Source organism: Ursus maritimus, unplaced genomic scaffold (assembly GCF_017311325.1).
Source record: "Ursus maritimus isolate PB19 unplaced genomic scaffold, ASM1731132v1 scaffold_17, whole genome shotgun sequence".
Classification (NCBI taxonomy): domain Eukaryota; kingdom Metazoa; phylum Chordata; class Mammalia; order Carnivora; family Ursidae; genus Ursus; species Ursus maritimus.
In genome coordinates, this window is record NW_024424119.1 from 29,835,491 (window position 1) to 29,854,586 (window position 19,096).

The following is a 19,096-nucleotide window of genomic DNA, read 5'->3' on the forward strand; positions in this document are numbered from 1 at the left end:
TCTTAGCTACGGCCCAACCCCTGAGCTGAGTTGAATCCTGTCCCCGCCCCTGTTTGTGATCAGACAAGTCATCATCCTTCTGCACCTATTGTCTCTCTAGCTGAGCCCCTTTGCCTGAGACTCACGTTTGTCACAATGCGGGGGGTGCCGCTTAACTTATCAATGTCTTCTTACTAATACTAATAGCCACTCGTGGTAGAATATCAATGCATTATAATGCTAAAAAACCACATTTCCCACAATGTTAAGGATGTAAGAGGATCTCAGAAGATGAAAAGGACAGCTAACCCTGACTGCCACTCTGCTTTGCATAGGGAGAAATAAGTAGGCATGAAGCGGCCAGAACTTGATCCTGCCATACAGTTTGGTCATGTCGAATTTCATGTATCTGTTGGTACCAAGCGAACTGAAGGCTCCAACCAGAATTGGAAATGTGGCACTAGGTCTCAGGAAGGAGCTGCAAAGAACTCGTTTTTGAGGGTTTTGTTTTGTTTCAAAGCTCCCGTATTGCACACGAGTACGGTTGACCTGGATCCCCACCAGCGTGTTGCCCTAGTCCTTGTAGTTAAACTGCTTTCTCCGGATGGGTTGTTTCTACCGGATTGGAGGGTTTAACTGATGTGGAGAGTATTGCCTGCAAGTGGATGGCCTGAAGTGACTTCTGGATTGGTGTTTAGGTGACTGGATGAGTCTGAGACCCAGACTTTGAACAAGATACGTCTGTCCCTGTTGTCCCTGTACATGGTTCTCTCCAAGAAAACTAACCACCTACTTTCTTAACCAGATGATGGTGAACAAAACATTCAACCCCTGTGAATCTCACTCCCCTCACCTGTAAATTGGGGTTTTATATCTCTGTTCATTTCACAAGGTTATTATATTTTGCGTATAAATAATAGGTGATATATTGGTCAGAGTGAGCTGAAACTAATCTCATTGCTGCTACTAGATAGCAATTTGGAAAATATGCCAAAACCCGTGAAATGTGCAAACTACTTTGACCCAGTAAATTGGTTCCTGATAATTTATTCTTATGAAAAAATTAAGAAAAACTATGTACATTGTAGCATTTTCTATAAAAGAAAATATTGGAAATGATAATTGAACAGTTAAATAAAAGATAGTGCCTTAACACAACGGAATGTTGACCGGCCACTGTGTAAACTGTATGCACTAGGAAGTGGTTGGAAGGGAAGATGAACAAGGAAAACAATTGATGGAGTAGTGGAATTTTAAGCAGTTTTCCTTTGATAAATGTATCTGAATATTTTTATTCTAGCAGAATAATTAAAATACTGAAAACATTTTAGAATTTAGAAAATGTCTTGGCCCCAGACTCAATTTTTCCTTACCATCTCTTATTTTTTATTTAGGGAAATTATCGTTTTATGAAACTCTTACTTACACGCAGAGCAAACTGGATGCAAAAGGATCTGGAAGAGATGACCCCTTTGCACTTGACCACCCGGCACAAGAGCCCTAAGTGTTTGGCACTTCTGCTGAAGTTTATGGCCCCAGGAGAAGTGGATACACAGGATAAAAACAAGGTAAGGGACTGTCAAAATTGGAAGCAAATAAGAGCAAAAAGCAAGTGCTTCCTTTTATGATGTGAAACCTCAAGAAGAATTATCACTCATCACTTGGTGGAACATTTCCTTGTCTTCGTACTTCCCAGTGAAATATTTCACTCCTGTCCTTTTATCCTTCTACCAACCATGTGTGGTAGGAAGTATCATCTCCTTTTCACAGCCTGGGAAGATTAAATTCTGTCCACGCTCCAAGTGGCAGGACCAGAATTCAACCCAGGCCTACCCCCACACCCCAATTTTTTTTTCTTTTTAAACTACTTATTGCAGTAAAATATCTATACAGTAACGCCCACAAATCCTCAGTGCATAGAGGTAAATGAACTGAGAATGAGCTGCCAGACCAGCCGGCCTCCTAACACCGGTTCCTGGAGTGCCGGTGGAGGGGATGGAGATGGGGGTGGGGGTGGGGAGGGGAAGCACCGGCTGGGAGATTTACAGGAGAGGCTAGAGAGGTGTTCACAGGCATCTACAGGCTCGGCCTCAGCCAGCACTCACCTCGAACGGCCTAAAGCCTCCTGGGACAAAGCGTGTACTCCAACAAGACGGTGGCATTATTTAACAGGATTCTGCCAAGAGTGGAGGGAGAGTGCCATTCTTCCTGGGATCCCACCCCGCCCCTCCGGGGGGCCGGGAGTCGAATCCGAGGTTGAACAGCAGGTGCCCCTCGGCCGCCCGGACAACCGAGCGCCCCGCCCAGACCCCAATATTTGATAGCTAGTAGCCATAGACTTGTGGTGGCCAAATGCCTGGGGCAACGTAGAAGGCGCATAGTGGTTTAATGGCCTGGGCTTTAGCCTCAGACTCCTTTGGTTTCAATCTAGAAGCCACTACTTAACTTGTTCTGCACATTTAGGCAAATTTCCTTAACTCCTCTATGCTTTCATTTTTTTCATATGTGAAAAGGGAACGACAGGGTTGTTGAAGATAAAATGAGGTAACACATATAAATAGGATTTCGCACAATGCCCTGTGCATAGTATGCTCTCAAGAAATGTTAGCTATAAAATGAATATTATTCATTTCATTTTGGGTCTAACATCTGCTCTGGCATTTGTTGCTGGGATCTGTTATCTTCCCAGCTCTTGACTTTTACCATCTTGTACAAGCCGGTCACTCTTTCAATCAATGCTTTCATTGTTCTTTAAAGGAAAAGAATGTGGTGTTCAGTTAGACAAGTGCAAAAATCCTCTTCCTTTCCACCAAGCTCCAAGTCATGGAGTCTTGCTAACTCCAACACTCCCACATAATTAAAACTCTTGGGATTAAACCCACTGGGTTCACGTCCAGTGATCCCTTTATTCTCACAGGTTCTTCGTGCCATTTTCAAGGTTTGTTTAGCTGTTACTCACATAACCCAGCTTTCTGAAATTAACTTTGACTTTATTTCACAACAACTATAAACTAATATCACCCCTTACTCACAGCATTTGTAGCGCTGATATTTCACTGAGCAAGCACTTTGATCAATCCACAAAGACCCATGAATCACTTATAAAGCCACGGATGTCTTTAGGGTCTGTAGAGTCTTCCCCAATATCTTCTAGGAACTCCCTGCTACCTTCCAGTACTTGTGTATTCTTCTGTTACTGAACAGGGATGGGAGGTTATCCAGTCAGGCAGATGGAAAACAGATCTGCAAGATCCAGGCAGGCACACAGAGAGAGCAAGACAAAAGCCTCGAGCTGGGATTCTCGAACAATCTGATGGGAAGGATCCACTTTTTGTGTTTTCTTTAAATTTCCAATCCATCACGGACCAATAAATTTATATTCTATATTAAAACTGAAACAAAAAACCCAATGTGATAACACTTCATACCCCTTAGGATGGCTGTTATTACAAAAACAGAAAATAACAAGCTTTGGCGAGAATGTGGAGAAATTTGAACCCTGTGCCATGCTGGTAGGAATATAAAATGACACAGCCACTGTGGAAAGTAGTATGACAATTTCTCAAAAAATTAAACATGGAGCTACTATATGATCCCCCAATTCTACTTCTGGGCGTATTCTCAGAAGAACCGAAATCAGGAGCATGAACAGATATTTATACATGCATGTTCACAGCGGCGTTATTCACAATAGTGAAAAGATGGACACAACCCGAATGTCCATCGCTGGATGGTTAGAGAAACAAAATGCAGTACGTGCAATGGAATGTTATTCAGCCTTAAAAAGGAATAAAAATCTGACACATGCTACAAAATGGATGAGCTTTGAAGATACTATGCTAAGTGAAAGGCTGGGTAGGGGTGGAAATTGGGCGTCGCTGCTGAATGGGCGTGGAATTTCAGTTTGGGAAGATGAGCAAGTTCTGGGTGGGGATGGAAGGTGCAAATGGTTGCACAACAGGGGGAATGTGCTTCATGCCACCGAACCGTACATTTAAAAACAGGTGTTATCTACATTTTACCACAGTAAAAAAAATAATTACTAGAAAAAAATTTTTTAAAGATGTAGAAAATACAATCCCAAACTTTGTACTGTTAGATTCAACAGACCTAATATTACATTTCAGCAAATATATTCAGAACAAACATAACATAGCAAAAGAATTACAGAAATGGTCCATGTTGTTTCTTGAAAATGTGGCTCTAGGGGTCTGACTGGCTCAGTTGGTAGAGCCTGCGACTCTTGATCTCAGGGTAGTGAGTTCAAGCCCCTTGCTGGGCATGGAAACTACTTTAAAAAAAAGAAGAAAAGAAAAGAAAAAATGTGTCTGTAGGAAATTATTTGCTATTCTATTTGTTCTGTAGTCATTACTAAAGAAGAAGTAATGAGTGACTCTTCATATTAAATGCCTGTAGGTACACTTCCCATGAATACCACATATGTCAACATTTACGGTTTTCAATATAGCAAGTGAGCTTGGTTCCTGCAGTAGATGATGTGATTCTAGATTGAATTGATGACACTGCTATTCATAAGGCATAATGTACAGTGCAACCATTTCTGTGTTCCCTCAGTAACACTTCTAGTAAGGAGACCAGTCTTACTGTGGTTTATTGATGAGAACAGCAAAGGAGATTTTAAAGCAGTGCCAACAAGTTCAGGAGGTTCTTTTTTTTTTTAATAAATTTTATTTATGACAAGATTTTATTTATTTTTAAGTAAGCTCCACACCCCACATGGGGCTCGAACTCATGACCCTGAGATCAAGAGTTGCATGCTCTTCCGACTGAGCCAGCCAGTGCCCCATCAGGATGTTCATTTTTAACTTTTATCTAAAATAAAGCAAGTGCTGCTGTATTCTCAGCATATATTTTAACAACAGTAGTAGGTATAAGAATTTGACCTGTAAAATTATAGTTAGATTTAAATTTGTACTTTGATGTAAGAAATGGATTCCAGATCCATGATTTCCCATGCATGGATCTTCTTTCTGATAGATCTTGAAAATTCAAAACATTCCATCAAATTCTTAAGGTGCTTGGTGCAATATCAGGGTCGTCACTTACTTTGTTGATAATTATTCAGAAACGACTAGGCTGCTTTTCTTTTTCTCAGTATACTAATCTCATTGGTTAGTACCTGGTGACCTAAGTGCCCGTCATGATTAAGAGGTCAGACTGTGGACTCAGACTGCCTGGGTTAAAATCTCAGTCGGACCGCTTACTACCTTGATGTCCCAGAGCAGATTCCTCCTCCTCCCTGTGTGCCCTGTTCTCCTCAATCACATGCAAATTCAAGAGGGCTTACCTCCCAGAGTTGTCGTGATGACCCTGAGGGCAAATGCATAAAGCTCTTACAGCAGTGCCTGTCACACATAAAAGCTTGGAGAAGGTTTGTTGTGTTGTTACCGTTACTCTCGTTACTGTTGGTTTTTTGAGACTCTCAATTTTGCAGCAAACAGCTCTGCACTGGAGCGCCTACTACAACAACCCTGAGCACGTCAAGCTGCTTATCAAGCACGACTCCAACATTGGGATTCCTGACGTCGAAGGCAAGATCCCACTTCACTGGGCAGCCAACCACAAGGATCCGAGTGCTGTTCATACGGTGCGATGCATTCTGGTGAGTGCAGTGGTGCTGCTGACCTTTCCAAAAACAAATTTTTATTATGAAATCGCCAAAATACAAAAGCAGATATATGACGCACACACAAATTATGAAGCAAAAGGAGTACAGCAACCATGTGGACCCATCACTCAAGAAATAGAACATTTTAGTGCTGCTATTTAAGACCACACAGAATTTCCTATGTGCCAATTCCTTTTTTTTTTTTTTAAGATTGATTTATTTATTTGAGAGAGAGAGAGAGCGGGGTGGGGTGGGGGCAGAGGATGAGGGAAAGCGTGTCCCAAGCAGACTCCATGCTGAGTGCGGAGCCCGACCGGAGCTCAGTCTCACGACCCTGAGATCACGACCTGAGCTGAAACCAAGAGGCAGACGCTACCGACTGTGCCATCCAGGCACCCCTCCTACGTGCCAGTTTCCAAATACATTCTCTCCCCCTGCCCCCCACCAACTACTCTCCTGAGTCTGTGCTTATCATCCCCTGACTTTGTTTATACTTGTGCTTATTAAATACCACATAGAGATAACATTTGTAAAATACTTGTAAGATATAAAGAATATGGAAACGACAAATACTCAAGTACTCATCTCTGAGTTTATCTTTTTTTTTTTTTTTGACAAAGCGCGCACAAGCAGGGGGGTGGGGAAGGGGCAGAGGGAGAGAGAGAATCTTAAGCAGGCTCCACACCCAGCACAGAGCCCGACACAGGGCTCGATCTCAAGACCCTAAGTTCATGACCTGAGCCGAAATCAAGACTCCTGTGCTAACCCAACTGAGCCACCCAGGCGCCCCCCCACCATCTCTGAGTTTCAGAATGAGCATGTTACCGTTACCTTTGAAGCCCCCTGGGTACCTCCCAGCACCATTCTCTTCTCCCCTTCCTGAGAGGCAGCCACTATCCTCAATTTCGTGTTTATCATTCCTGATTTTCATTATAGTTTTACCACATATATTCATACCCCTAAACAATACATTGTTTCATTTTTAATGTTTTTGAATTTTGTATACATGCAATCACATTGAATGTATTCTTTTGCAACATGCTTTCCTTACACAATATTATGCTGGTGGTTTTATCTATGCTGTGTGTAACCGTAATATATTATTTTTACTGTTATACAGTATTCCATTTTATGAACAAGCCACACATTATTCAGTCATTCAGACATTTGGAACTATTTCTAGTTTTCACTGTTTAACATTCAGACATTTGGAACTATTTCTAGTTTTTTTGTTTTTTGGGTTTTTTTTTGCTGTTTAAAACTAGTGCTGCTTCGGAGCACCTGCGTGACTCAGTGTGTTAAGTGTCGGACTCTTGATTTCGGCTCAGGTCATGATCTCGGGGTGATGAGATGGAGCCCCTGGAGGGGAGGGCTCTCCACTCAGTGGGGAGCCTGCTTGAAGATTCTCTCCCTCTGCCCCTCCCCCCACTACGTTCACTCTCTCTTCTTCTCTCTCTCAAATAAGTAAATAAATCTTTAAAAACAAAAATAATGCTGCTTTGAGCTTTTTTTTTTTTTAAGTTAATCTCTACAGCCAGCGTGGGGCTCAAACTCATGACACTGAGATCAAGCTTTGCATGCTCTACTGACTGAGCCAGCCAGGTGCCCCTGAACTTTTTTTTTTCAGCATGTCTAGGATATATATTTCACTGGTTGTTGCAGGTGCACAGAAATCAGTTGATATTTTTATTCATTGAAAATGCATCTAACCAACTATCTATACTTTCTTATTAATTTTGAATATTTATCAGTGGATTCTTTGAGGTTTCTAATCACTCCTCAAGTTCCAGCTTACAAGGTATGGTGGTCTAATACTTCATCCTATTTATTTATAATACACAAATTCGACTTTAGAAGAGAAAATTATTTTGTATCTGCAATGATTATTTCTCAGCTCTTTCAGGCTATTATTTTGCTTCTTTTTGCCTTTCATTGTTCCTCTGGAAGAGTCTGTTATTGGTCTAATTGTCATTACTTTATAGATGATCAATCTTTTCTCTCAGGCTGCTTTTAAATTCTTCTCTGTGTGGCATCCTACAGTCTCACTACAGTGCGTCTAGGGATGGTGCTTTTTGTTGTTGTTGTTTTGGTTTTTTTGGTCCTGTTTGGTGTATACTCTCATTGCATGTCAGTTCTGGAAAAGATATAGCTATTACCTCTTTAAATATGACCTCTCTTTCATTCTTTATACTCTTGCCTCTAGGGTCCCAGTTACACATATTTTAGACGTTTTCAGTTTATTATCCATGTCTCCTCTCTTCTTCGTTCCATCCTCTCGTCTCTCTTGCTGTGTTCTGGGTAATGACAGCAGATGTCCCTTCCTGTTGACCGAGTCTTCCCTCCACTGAGTCCACTCTCTTGTTTGTTATCTTCATTCAGCCTCTCATCCTAGTGATTACATGTTTACAACTGAAAGTTCTTTTGGGGTGGGGCGCCTGGGTGGCTCAGTTGGTTGAGCGTCTGCCTTCGGCTCAGGTCATGATCTCAGGGTCCTGGGATCGAGTCCCGTGTCGGGCACCCTGCTCAGCGGGGAGTCTGATTCTCCCTCAGCCTGCTGCTCCCTCCTCTTGTGCTTTCTCTGTCAAATAAATTAAATCTTTTAAAAAAAATTTTTTTTAAATGAAAGTTCTTTTTGTTTTGTTTTTTTCATGTCTGCCTGGTCTTTTTGGTAGTTTTTGTTCCCTGCTCACCTTTTATTTCATTTTTTACTTTCTTACCTGCTTTATAGATAGTTATTTTATATTCTTTATGTGTCATTTCCATTATCTGAAGTCCTTAGAGGATACTTGTCACTCATAATGTCTTATTTCCTCACAGATTTGGCGCTTTTTTTTGCCCTTGTAAACACATCTTAGTCCTTGGGAGACTCAAAGGCCTAAAATACCACCGTGGTAAAATTCTACTTCTCTTTTTTGAAGTGTTTGTAATACCTTTCATGCACATGTTTTATTAAATAGGATGACTGTACAGGCTGCTTTATATCTGGGGTGGCCCTTTGGAGAGTTCTCAGATGGGGCAGGAGGTCTTGGCTTTAGATATGACCTGTTCTGGGAAGGAATATGACCTTGCGTGAGGCAACTCTCTTCAGCTGAAGCAGTCGCAGGAGTCTGACTGTTGCGGGTCGTCTGCCAGCAGCACTCACAACAGCTGGGAAAATAAGTGCTTTATTCTTGAAAGGGGACCTAAGCAGTGGATACAAAGACCTCCTAGAAAAATGAGTAAATGTAAAGTGTCAATTTAAATAGAATAGCCAATAAACATCTGATAAATCCCAACCTCATTCATAAAATAAATACAAATTAAAACATCAGCAAAATGCTTTCCACACCTATAAGGGGAAAAATATAGTAAGCTTGGTAATACCAAGGGGTGAATTTGTGCCAGCATGTGGGGAAAGAAAAACTTTTGCACATTGTCATGGATGTGTTAATTAGTGTAACCATTTGGAAAGCAGTTTGATAATACCTAGTTGAAAATGTAAATATCTTTCTACCCAGCAATTCCCCTGCTAGGGCTAGAGAAAAATCTCATGCGTGGGCTACAGGGAGACCTGTAACAGAAGCATGTTCATGCAGCATTATTGCTAATAATGAGAAAAATGTAAATAACCTCACTGTCTCTCAGTAGGAGGATGGATAATTAAATTGTGGTTTAGCAAATGAACTAGTATCAACATAAATACCCAAAAGTATAGTGTTGAAAGAAAAAATTGCCAAAGGATATACATAGTATAAGCTCAAAGGTGTAAACATTGAGAACACATGTACATAATTTATGTATTGTTTATGGATGTACACATACGTGGCAGAAGTAAAAACATACAGTGTTAGCTGAATCCATAGCAGATACAAAAGCACAGTAGGCAAGATTTTGACACTTACTTAATCTGGATAATCAGTATTGGTATTTATTATATCTTTTCTGTGTTTTTTAGAGTTAAACATGACAAATTTTTTAAGACTTAGAATGTGTACTTTTTTCTGAATTTTACCACTTTGTGTTGAGAATATCCAAGTTTAGAAAATTGCTCAGTTAGGGGGCGCCTGGGCGGCTCAGTCCTTAAGTGTCTGCCTTCGGCTCAGGGTGTGATCCCGGTGTTCTGGGATCGAGCCCTGCATCAGGCTTCTCCGTTGGGAGCCTGCTTCTTCCTCTCCCACTCCCCCTGCTTGTGTTCCCTCTCTCGCTGGCTGTCTCTCCGTCAAATAAATAAATAAATCTTTAGGGGCGCCTGGGTGGCACAGCGGTTAAACGTCTGCCTTTGGCTCAGGGCGTGATCCCAACGTTATGGGATTGAGCCCCGCATCAGGCTCCTCTGCTATGAGCCTGCTTCTTCCTCTCCCACTCCCCCTGCTTGTGTTCCGTCTCTTGCTGGCTGTCTCTATCTGTGTTAAATAAATAAATAAAATCTTTTAAAAAAAAAAAATAATAAAAATAAATAAATAAATCTTTAAAAAAAAAAATTGCTCAGTTAATGCGTGTGTCCAATGTGATTTACTGAGGATTCCATGTATGTCTGAAGTCTCTGGTTCCTTAAAAACAGGACGCTGCTCCCACGGAGTCGTTACTGAACTGGCAAGACTACGAGGGTCGGACACCTCTTCACTTTGCAGTCGCCGATGGGAATGTGACAGTGGTTGATGTCTTGACCTCGTACGAAAGCTGCAATATAACATCCTACGATAACTTATTTCGAACCCCACTTCACTGGGCAGCTTTACTAGGTGAGTCAACTGTGAATCAAGGGTCAACGGTAGGAGGAACTACATGAATACCAGAAACTTTCCATGGCTTCCCTTCCCCTGTCAGCTCCCACCTCCCATTTAATTACTTTAATTTTTAATTGCTCTGTGGCATCTCATACTTAAATCTCTCTGGCGTGTGCTTAAATTTTAGTAATATAAATATAGTCTCTGTTATATATTGGTTTTAATTTCAACATAATGTCTTAACATGTTTTAATTTTTGTTTTAAAAGTAATGCACATTCATTGACAAATGTAAATATAAAATAATCTTCTTTTCACATTCAATGCCTGCGTGTTTTGGGAGGGGGCTTTAACTTTATGTTTGTGCCAATACTACAATATGTGATTTTCTTTTCTTCGTGGTTTCCTAATAAGCCTTTTACTTACCCGTTTTGGGGATCACTCTGTTAGATGAGAGAGTGTAAACTTGTGTATGTGTCTGATTTTGCAGGAGACACAGTCTGAGCGTCTTTCTCTTTAGTGAAGGAGGTTTACCCATTAATAGTCACTGTTACATGATTTGGTCTTTTTTCTGCTCTTCTTCTCTTTGAGTATTATTGGTGTTTTATTTCCCCACCCCCATTTCCTTTGTTTTCTGCCTTTTGGTATACAGGTTAGGGTTGTTGTTCTTTGGTTTTGAATTGCCTAATGTTTTAGGAGGGTTTTTAGGTTCTACTAGTGGTTACTTTTAAATTTATCAAAAAATTTTTAAAACCTGAGTCACAGTTAAGAGCAAAACTATATCTATTGATTTCTACTTAGCACACTTTTCCTTATCACTTTTTAGTATTTGTTAATATCATCTGAAGTTTTTCCCAATTATTATTATGGACTTAGTTTTTAAATTACACATTGTGTCTTTCTAAAATACTTTTTGCATTTGCATTCGGTTTTACTGTCCGATTTATAATTAGTATTTGGCTCTCATTTCAGTGTGCAGTTTCATCCTTCTTCCTTTCCCTCTGCATCCTGGGAGGACTTCACAAATTTGTCTCCATATCAATACGTTGACTTTTTGTTCTGTAAGTTCTCCTTCCTTTCTGCCTCTCATCGGTTGTATCTTAGGTTATATTTTTGTTTCCTTCTCTCATCCAAATTTCTTTGATCTCGACTTATTTCCTTTTCGCCTCCGTCCATCACTTTTTCATTTCAGATTATGTCCTTCTTAGGATATTCTGTTTCATTTCATAGAGGCCATCTCTTTGCACCAGTCAAGGATGCCAGACAGTTTCCTGAAATTTTCCTCTGGATCCTTCTCTAGATCACTTTCCGAGGTAGGCACTTCATCTTTGTGATGGTGTTCCTTTTGCCCTGCCCCCTAGTATGTTTTCATATTGCCTTTACTGAATGTTTCTCTTTATCTTTCCGACAAGATGGCACGTGTCTCAGTAGCTTGCCCGTGGTCCTACTTTCTGCCCGGCTCCGGGAACTCCAGTTCGGACCGGGTGTGGGGGCAGGTAGATGAGCTCAGCTCCCGCGCAGATTCCCTTTCTCTGCCCGGTTTTCAGGCAGCGTGTCCTTGTTCTGCTGATGTGGCATCGTCTTTGCCCAGGTCCCCACTATGCTGAAACAATAGAATGCCTGAAATTCAGGTTTCGCAAATATGCCATTACTGGGTTTGTTCAATCTTTGATCCTTCCTACAGCCCCCCCTTGCAGAAACTGTCTCCTCCCGAATGCACGGCAGAATATTTCCTCTGCCACCACCTCATCATTCCTGCCACTGGTTTCCTTGGACTTGAAATCACTGCCTAGACGTGAAAAAGGTGGGTGGGTAGTGGGGATCGAGAGGAGGCTGCAGAGATCACAAGAGGATGTATCCTAGTTTGTCCTCCTGAATAGCAGAAGAGAACAGCGTTGTGGTGCTGACCGGCCACACCGTGAAACGGTGACGGCTATCCGAGGCTGGCTTCCCACCTTTTTTATGGGCAGTGTCATAAGGTGAAGCCAGGGAATGCAATGAACTGACACCTAATATAGCCTTTTCTCCCTCTAGCAATTATAACAACTGTCATTCCCTTTCTGATTGAAGCATTAAGAGTTTAGTGTTGTAAGTGTTTATCTTTGTTCTACGTTAGCAAAGTATTTTAGTGAGAAGTTAGAAGAGGCTGTCCTGGGGGCTGCTATTCAGAAAACTTTCCTTTAAATAGATTACAAATAAAGTGGTCCTTTGATGTGCTCACTGCTGTGTCTGCTTTCAGGCCACGCACAGATCGTCCATCTCCTTTTAGAAAGAAATAAGTCTGGAACCATCCCATCGGACAGCCAAGGAGCAACACCCTTGCACTACGCAGCTCAGAGTAACTTTGCTGTAAGTAAAACATGACAGTTGTCTTTTTTCTTAATTAATTTTCTTATTTTGACATCATTATAAATTCATACGCAGTCGTAAGAAATAAAACAGCAAGATCCTGTGTACCCATCACCCAGTTTACCCCAATGGGAACATCTTGCAAGAGTATGAAACGGTATCATAAACAGGAAATTGGCATTCCTACAATCCACGATCTTATCCAAATTTCAGTTTTACACGTACTCATCTTTGTGTTTGTGTCGCAATTATATTTTAACAGTTGCTCATACTGTTAACTCTGGCTGTGATGCAAGGGACGGTCTTCGTCTCTGTAAAGTTGTTAGTCATGGGAAATTTTAAGACCGTTTTTACATTAACTGTTCAGTGTAACATTTTGTTCCGTGTAAGTATATTTCCTCTGCTGGTTAATTTTATGGCACTAAGGTTTTGTATGCACTGTGTTCAGCCATCTGTAATTGTCCTGAAAGCAATATGGCAAAGCCTTAGAACGAGTCCCACCTTGCCTGGGGCCCTGACTCCACTCTCTGCTGGCTGGATGACTTGGCACAAGTTTCTTTACCTCTTGAGTCTTAAAGATGATTATACCTCTTCCTTCAGGATTGTTGTAAGAATGAGAGAAAATCTGCGACCAGTGCCTAGTGTAGGTCTGGGTGCAGAGCATGTATGCGAGACATGCCATGCATTCTTACTATTGCTGGTGCTCATAATTTTATGCATTAGACAGCTGAGAAAGCAAAAATAGGAATTCTTATTTCCAAAGATATTGAATATTAATGCTAATTCTTCCCTTGCCACCCTTTATAGTTTACAAAGCATTTTTTCATGCACTGTGTCACTCAGTCTAGCCAGCAACATGATAACAGCGAGGCTGCTTCAGCTCTCTGAAAGTGGCCACCAGGAACTCTAGACACATCCAAAGAGGCACACGTCGAAGCAGTCAGAGTTGATTCTACTGCCTTCTCCGTGGGTGTGTGTAGTAAAAACTTTGGTTTCATCAAATTAGAAGAATGCAATCATCAGCAGAGCATAATTCCATCTTCCTGACTTCCCCAATGCATCAGTGAATACATTGAATACTCAGATTGCTAAAATATCTGATTTTCCACCTTTCTTTCTCTCTGGTACCCAGAGCAACTATAACTATGGTCCTTCCTCTTGTCATTTCTAAGACTTTATCACCTGGACTTTTGGTAAACCGTTCTCTTCTACCGTCTCCCATCGTTCTGTTATCTCAGAAAAATACAAAGTATATTTTGAGGAAGAGCCCTTTCTTGCTCCAGATAGATAAGAAATTCACTGGTCCAGCCTAACCAACTTACGGAAAGCAGAATTCAATTCATACTTCAATACAAGCCTGTGAGAGGATGTGGTATCCCTAATTTACAGAGGAAAAAACCAAGGTTTCAAGAGATTAAATGACTTGCGCAAGATCTTGAACTCAATTCTTGGACTCCAAATTTAACACGTGCACAAATACCAGCAATTAAGTGACGAAGGCTATTGGGAGTGAGAAGGAATGGCAGAACATTACGGATGTTTATTTGAAGAAACCTTGGCTCTGGATAATCTGCCAATTACAGAGACGATTTTTCAAAAATTCTGCAAATCTTCTAAGCTCAATTTCAAGCCTCTTGATCTCCTTGGACTCTGTTCACTCACAAGAGGCTATAATTCCCTGTTTAGAAAAGAGCAACAGCAACAAGACCCACAAAACTGCTGTGAACATTCATCATTAAGAAAACATACCCAACAAAGAAATGTTTACAAATTAGTACAAAGAAAACAAACCAAAACATTACCAACTTTTACAATCCGTTTGCTTATTCCAATCTAGCATGTACTAAGCATGCACCCTAGATCCCGGAGCACGACGCTGTAATGCCCCAGCAGCTCAACAATGAGATTAAAGACTAGGAAGACATGTGTGCAGTGGCAAGAGTGCTGTGATTAAGGTCTGGGTTCTACTCCTATGTTTGCCACCAATGTTTGTATTACCTTGAACCTAAATTTCTTCATCTGGAAAATGAAATGTTGCATTAGGGGAGCCCTCGAATTTCTTCTTGCTTTAGAGTACAGAGCATCAACCCTTTATCCATTTTTGGCCAGCTCACAGCCTCCAGAATTTTTCTTTTTCTGAAACTGTTTTACTTCCATTCAAGCAGAAGTTACCGTGATCTCCCTAAAAGTTTGTAAGCATCTGAGGCTCAAGGAAAGAAACAATTTAAAATGCTGTGAATATTAGCCCCCATTAAAATTGTTAGGCACTGTTATCAACAATAGCCAAATAATGGAAAGAGCCCACGTGTCCATCAACTGATGAATGGATGAAGATGTGGCGTGTGTGTGTGTGTGTGTGTGTGTGTGTATCTATATGAATGATGGAATATTACTCAGCCATAAAAAAGAATGAAATCTTGCCATTTGCAATGACATGGATGCTCCTAGAGGGTATTATGCTAAGTGAAATAAGTCAGTCAGAGAAAGACAAATACCATATGATTTCACTCATATGTAGAATTTAAGAAACAAAACAGATGAACATAGGGGGAAAAAAGAGAGAGGCAAACCATAAAACAGACTCTTAACTATAGAGAACAAACTGAGGGTTACCAGAGGGGAGGTGGGGAGGGGATGGGCTAGATGGGGGATGGGCATGAAGGAGGACACTTGTGATGATGAGCAGTGGGTGTTGTATGTAAATGACGAATCACTAAATTCCACTAAAACTAATATTATACTGTATGTTAACTAACTGGAATGTAAATAAAAACTTGAAACTAAAAAACAAAAATTTTAAAAATTAAATTGTCAGGTACTATTAGAATTACTATGGGTCCTAATTTTTGTGTGATTCCATAGAGGAAGGACCTTGCATATAGGAATTGCTATATCAATATCCGTTTAAATGAATTGAACACTGCATTTCTCAGTAGTCATACATCATTATTAATAATAATGCAACAAATGCATTAAAGAAATAAATAAATTTAATACTAGTGTAATAAATGCATTAAATATTTTTTAAATTATAGTAACAAAACCACAACAAGAGAATGTGTTAACCTTCTCTATAGGCATGGCTGAGTATATAGGTCTCTGCATGTAGAATGTCCAAGAAAACCTGTATTTTATTGTTGCTAATGACACTGAATACTTGTTAGTCTTTTAACTGTCACTTCATCTATCAAAGATTGACCTATAAAATTTTAAAACTTGATTGAGGATGACCATTCTCAGTTATGAGGATGTTGAATGAGGGAGTTAGGTTATGTGTTTGAAGTGCATGGAAACTAAAACTAATATATAAAGAAAGAGGATTGTTACTTTCAATGGAAATTGTAGTTTCATTATTCATAAAAAGATAATTTCATTTGATTCAAAAGCAGGGAAAAATACTTTGTGTCTTAGCGGAAATCATATGTAACACTGGCTTTATTACCCTAGAAAACACTACCCTCTTGTCTCGATTCTTTTTAATGAAGTTTTCTTGCAGGAAACAGTTAAAGTATTTTTAAAACATCCTTCAGTGAAAGATGATTCAGACCTCGAAGGAAGAACATCCTTTATGTGGGCTGCTGGAAAAGGCAGTGATGATGTCCTTAGGACTATGCTGAATTTAAAATCTGACATTGATATCAACATGGCAGACAAATATGGAGGTACAGGTAAGAACGGACAGACATGTTCCGTTTGCTTTCTTTCAGGTTCCAAAGTGTATAGGTGCCCAAAAACTTGTACAGTAGTGCCTGAAATCATCGTTCCTAATCTAATATTGTTTAACTTTCATTTGTACTTTTTTTTTTTTAAGATTTTATTTATTTATTCGACAGAGATAGAGATAGCCAGCAAGAGAGGGAACACAAGCAGGGAGAGTGGGAGAGGAAGAAGCAGGCTCCAACAGAGCAGGGAGCCCGATGCGGGGCTCCATCCCAGGACCCTGGGATCACGCCCTGAGCCGAAGGCAGATGCTTAACTGCTGTGCCGCCCAGGCGCCCCTCATCTGTACTTTTTAAGTTTAAGCTAACAGGATATCACTCCAAAGGCTTTATTTCCTCCAAGTTTGACGGCTAAATTAGCTTACTTTTCTACCAGGTGAATGTGGCATTTGGTTTAAAATTCTGGTTGTTGGGGCGCCTGGGTGGCACAGCAGTTAAGACGTCTGTCTTCAGCTCAGGGCGTGATCCCGGCGTTCTGGGATCGAGCCCCACATCAGGCTCCTCCGTTATGAGCCTGCTTCTTCCTCTCCCACTGCCCCTGCTTGTGTTCCCTCTCTCGCTGGCTGTCTCTATCTCTGTCAAATAAATAAATAAAATCTTTTAAAAAAATAAATAAATAAATTTGAAAAATTTAAAAAAAAATAAAATTCTGGTTGTTCCTGGGTGTTATATGCAACTGATGAATCACTAAACTCCACCTCTGAAAATAATAATGTGCTATATGTTAATTCATTGATTTTAAATAAAAATTTAAAAAAACCAACTCTGGTTGCTCCTGGGGTGCCTGGGTGGCTCAGTCAGTTAAGTATCCGACTCTTAATTTTGGTGCAGGTCATGATCTCAGGGTCCTGGGATCAAGCCCTGCGTCAGGCTTCCCATGGGGATTCTTTCTCTCCCCTCCCTCCACTTGCTCTCTCTCTCTCTCTTTCAAATAAATAAATAAATCTTTTTTTAAAAAATAAAATTAAAAAATATAAAACTCTGGTTACTCCTTAGACATGATTATAGGAACTTTTCTTATTTATCTTTGTGGAAAAAGCCAAAAACCATAAACCTGTACCTAAAACTATGTACATTTAGTAGTTATCAATTATATTTTCAAAAATTTAGAATTATATTAAGGAATGCACATATCTAAGTGTGTTCTCAGCAGTCTTATTTAATGTGCTCTTTTCTCAGATTTGAAGAGCACTCCCTCCTCCGAAATCTCCCGTTTTAGAGATAACCCCCCTGACTCTTGAAGCTTCAGAGCTTCACGTTAGATTTGCATCAAAATCTCTCACTAGATGCTTCTTTCAATCTCTTTTTCCAAGAAGAGGGCACTTTGTGCGTTGGTTAATAAGAGAGGTATGAATTTTTTAGCATTCACTGTCAACTTGGACGTCTCTGCCTCGTGTACTAGATCCTAATTGCAAGTCCAAAAAAGAAGGAGGATCACACAATAGCACAACAACACGGAACAGAATAGAAACTCAGCTACAGGCTTCTCGGTGTAATGTTTTCTTATTTGTAGAAACATAGTAGAGCCATTTGCACCTATCTGTTGTCCTGGGTAAGATCTTACTTGGCCACCAAAACTACTGACTCGGTGTCGAGTTACATCTAATCATCTCCCTCCCTGCACTTAAACCACCACCCCTTCTAAATTATTCTTTAAAGAGTTTTTGGGTAATATCAGTTTGAAGAAAAGCTTTAACCATCAAAAGTGTTTCTGTATCAAAGCTTCGCAGTAGACCTTAAGCTTCTTAAAGAAGGATGTAGTGCAGACATGTAGGACACTGAGTTTATAAACGGTCTGAACATTTCATTTTTTGTCAGACTTCCATTAGTATAGAGCCTTTCACTTTCTCACTAGCTTTGCTTTTAGTTTAACTTCTTCATGTATTTTAATAAAGTATGGGCAAGGATACTTCCGTCCTTTTGACCAGAGGTATCTTTCTGATGTGCACCATGGTTGGAGTTCAGACATAAATTCTTCTCAGATTCATTAATTCCCTGGCTCTTTCTCCTAAGGGGATTTTATTATATGTCAGACATGTCTTCCTGACATTTCTTTTCTTTAAAAGGGAGTTTCTCTCCATCATCCCTCCATCATCCTTCCATCATCCCATACAAGGTTGTTTTTCCTTCCCATGAAAAAAGAGTTCTCATCAACAGCAACATACAGACATTATTTGGATCTATTAAAAAAACTATAAAACCGTCAGGACAACATGGACACTTTCTGGACATTTGCTATTACAGAATTTTTGTTAATGTTTTTTATTTTTTTATAATAATATTTTTTATTATATTATGTTAGTCACCATACACTACATCCCTGGTTTTTGACGTAAAGTTCCATGATTCATTACTTGCGTATAACACCCAGTGCACCATGCAATACGTGCCCTCCTTACTACCCATCACCAGCCTATCCCAATCCCCAACCCCCCTCCCCTCTGAAGCCCTCAGTTTGTTTCTCAGTGTTAATATTTTTTAGGTATGATAATGAGACTAGCCTTTCTTTGCAATGTCACGGCTAGGGCTCTGTGACCCCATTTCCCCTTTGCCAGCAGATACCCCGGTAGAATCTTCCGGTAGGGGGCAGTAGAGGGAGACTGGAAAGCTGGAAGACCGGAATTACACCTTCCTGTTTGCTTACTACTCTTGGTGTCCTGTTTATCAGCATCGCCCTGCAACACAGCAATGATAGTTTGTTCGAGTAGTGACAGT

General features: G+C 40.3%; 1 protein-coding gene across 2 annotated transcripts in view; it reads left to right on the plus strand.

Annotated features, from left to right (window-relative positions):
- The window catches only part of INVS (inversin), a 148,441-nt gene that overhangs the window by 71,869 nt on the left and 57,476 nt on the right, over window positions 1-19,096 (plus strand). For both annotated transcript variants that reach the window (XM_008707881.2, XM_008707882.2), the window contains exons 4-8: window positions 1,374-1,547; window positions 5,435-5,602; window positions 10,149-10,329; window positions 12,553-12,662; window positions 16,159-16,330. In XM_008707881.2, coding sequence (XP_008706103.1) covers window positions 1,374-1,547; window positions 5,435-5,602; window positions 10,149-10,329; window positions 12,553-12,662; window positions 16,159-16,330 — 805 coding nt within the window. The remainder of the gene's footprint in view (window positions 1-1,373; window positions 1,548-5,434; window positions 5,603-10,148; window positions 10,330-12,552; window positions 12,663-16,158; window positions 16,331-19,096) is intronic.